At 46.6% G+C, this 2,500-nt stretch overlaps 1 protein-coding gene across 1 annotated transcript in view; it reads left to right on the forward strand.

Moving 5' to 3' along the window:
* Positions 1-2,500, forward strand: part of LOC113828012 (uro-adherence factor A) — a 17,858-nt gene that overhangs the window by 13,334 nt on the left and 2,024 nt on the right. The window contains exon 3 of the mRNA XM_070127210.1: positions 1-2,500. This exon is cut by the window's left edge and continues 615 nt beyond it; it is cut by the window's right edge and continues 2,024 nt beyond it. Within this exon, the coding sequence (XP_069983311.1) occupies positions 1-2,500 (2,500 nt within the window).

The raw sequence follows: 2,500 nt of genomic DNA on the forward strand, positions 1-2,500 counted from the left end.
GCTACCGTAGTAGGAGAGAGAAAGTGGTCCTCTCCCAGCCTAACCCAGATTTACCTCCCCTCGTAACACCAAAGAAAGGAAAAGGCTCCTCACGACAAAATATGTCCCCCAAATGGAAGTCACCAGAAAGGTTTACCTCCCGTAGAGGGAAAGAAGAAAAAAGGCCAGATTCACCTGTAGCTATACCATCAACCAAGCCAACTTCCCACCTTGACAATACTTATGACTTAGACAGTGCTGATGAGAGCCTAGAAAATGTAAAGGCAGCAACTAGGCGAAGGTTTGGGCGTAAAGCACCACCTGTGGAGTTGAATTTGACTGCACTCATGAAGAATTTGAAAAAGTCAGAACTGGAAACAGTAGAGGATGAGGAAGAGGAGAAAGAGAGGGAAGAGAAACAGCCTTCAGAAACTGAGAGCACAACTTTACAAGAGGACGAACACATGGAGAAAGAGTCTAGCCACATACTGATTTCTCTAGATTCAAGTAGCGAGAATAGTTTTGATGATCAGGATAGCCAAGCCTCTCAGGCCATCAGAGCGATCCCAGAAAGTCAGGATAATGATGGTATTCTAATTCCTGAGACCCAGGAATCAGTGAGGGAGGGCCAGGGAGTTGATACACCAAATAGTTATTCATCTGAAACTGAGGATCTGCATGAAGAGCAGGCAGAAGGAGGGGTGACATCCATCCCAGATACACAAGAGGAGGCAGAGGGAGGGGTGACATCCATCCCAGAAACACAAAAGGAGGCAGAGGGAGGGGAGACATCCATCCCAGAAACACAAGAGGAGGCAGAGGGAGGGGAGACATCCATCCCAGAAACACAAGAAGAGGCAGAGGGAGGGGAGACATCCATCCCAGAAACACAAAAGGAGGCACAAGGAGGGGAGACATCCATCCCAGAAACACAAGAGGAGGCAGAGGGAGGGGAGACATCCATCCCAGAAACACAAGAGGAGGCAGAGGGAGGGGAGACATCCATCCCAGAAACACAAGAGAGTAATGCCAGTGCTGGGGCTCATTCCACTACCAAGGAACTGATTGAGAAAGAGGATGAATACCCTGACCAGCTGTCTCCCCCACTCAACTTCCGTGATGCAGATGAGGAGCACCGAGATAATGAGGCATCTGAGATTGATCATACAAGCTTTATTCTTGATAGCGATGATGACAAGGATAAAGAATTAGAGAGCAACATATCTGCACCCATCTCTACTCTAGAGGGATCACCTGATCGTAATAGGAGTTCTGCTGGGGTCTCAGATATGGCTTCATCTCCACTGCGGAAAAGTATGAGATTACACATGGATAAGACAGATTCTCCTCAGAAATCTTTAGAATCAGATGCCAAATTTTCTGAGATGAGCTTGGGATCTCAAGTTCAAATTGAGAGCAAAAGCCAGCTCAGGGCTCGTTCTTCCCTTGGGGAGACTACAGGGGAACGTTCTTCACCAAGGAGTGCAAGGAAAAGTTTGCCTGCTTCATTTTCACAGAGACTTGCAGGCTTGGATAGCAAAAGTCCAAGGAAAAGTGTTGGGATGCTCTATTTGGAAAGTAATTTTGATAAAGATTTACAGAGTGGCAGCCCATGGAAAGATTTTAAGATGAAAAATGCTCTGGTGAAATTGACAAGACTAGATGAAAGTACAGCCACAAATCTTTCACCAGCTGGAATATCTAGACTTAAAACACAGTCCCCTTCAGAACATACCATAAGAACCCCTCACACGGAAAGCAAAGAGCTGCCACCCTCAGGCTCCCCTCGGCCGAATGATGTGTCCTTAAGTAAGAAGAAACTGTTTGAGGGAGGGAAATCAAAGATGGCTACTCAGAAGGCTAAGATGCACACAGTCACCATTGAGGCTGAAGTCCACCCAGAAGAGGCCATTAAAGCAGCTACAAGAGCCTCTCCGGGGATGTTAGCTGTTGTAGATTCACAGGAAGAGCAGGAGTCAGTAGGAAGCATCAATGAAGAGGTTCAGGATGAACTGTCAAGTCCCAAGTCAAAGAGTAGATCACCAGTGCTAATTCAGGATGCTGATGCAGTGGATGTTCCTGCAGAGGAAGATATCGAAGAGTTTGATGGGGTTACATCCATTGCAGACAACAACAGCAGCAAAGGCGATGACCCCACGTTATTAAAGAAAGATCTGGAAGAGATAGTTAATGAGGAGACTAGACTGGCTTCACCCCAAAGAAGAAAAATGTTTGAGGCAGACGCAACTTCTGATAGGACGATAAGAGAGAGGTCTAGTCAAAGCACATCCAGCATAAGTGAAGAAGCAACAGAGCCAGCTGTTTCTGACACTGTAGAAGAACTGACAGGAAAAGAGAGTCAGGCTCAAAGGAGTAATGTGAGAGCGATTATGGCATCATCAGATCTCGGCCCAGCAGCCACAGCAAGCCAGACAGATGAGAGTGACGAAGAAGAAGAATTCCTGTTGCCAACACTTCTCAGAAGAAAAAGTGTGATGCCAGAAATGGAAGCAGAGATGCC

The sequence above is a fragment of the Penaeus vannamei genome, chromosome 11, assembly GCF_042767895.1.
Source record: "Penaeus vannamei isolate JL-2024 chromosome 11, ASM4276789v1, whole genome shotgun sequence".
NCBI lineage: Eukaryota > Metazoa > Arthropoda > Malacostraca > Decapoda > Penaeidae > Penaeus > Penaeus vannamei.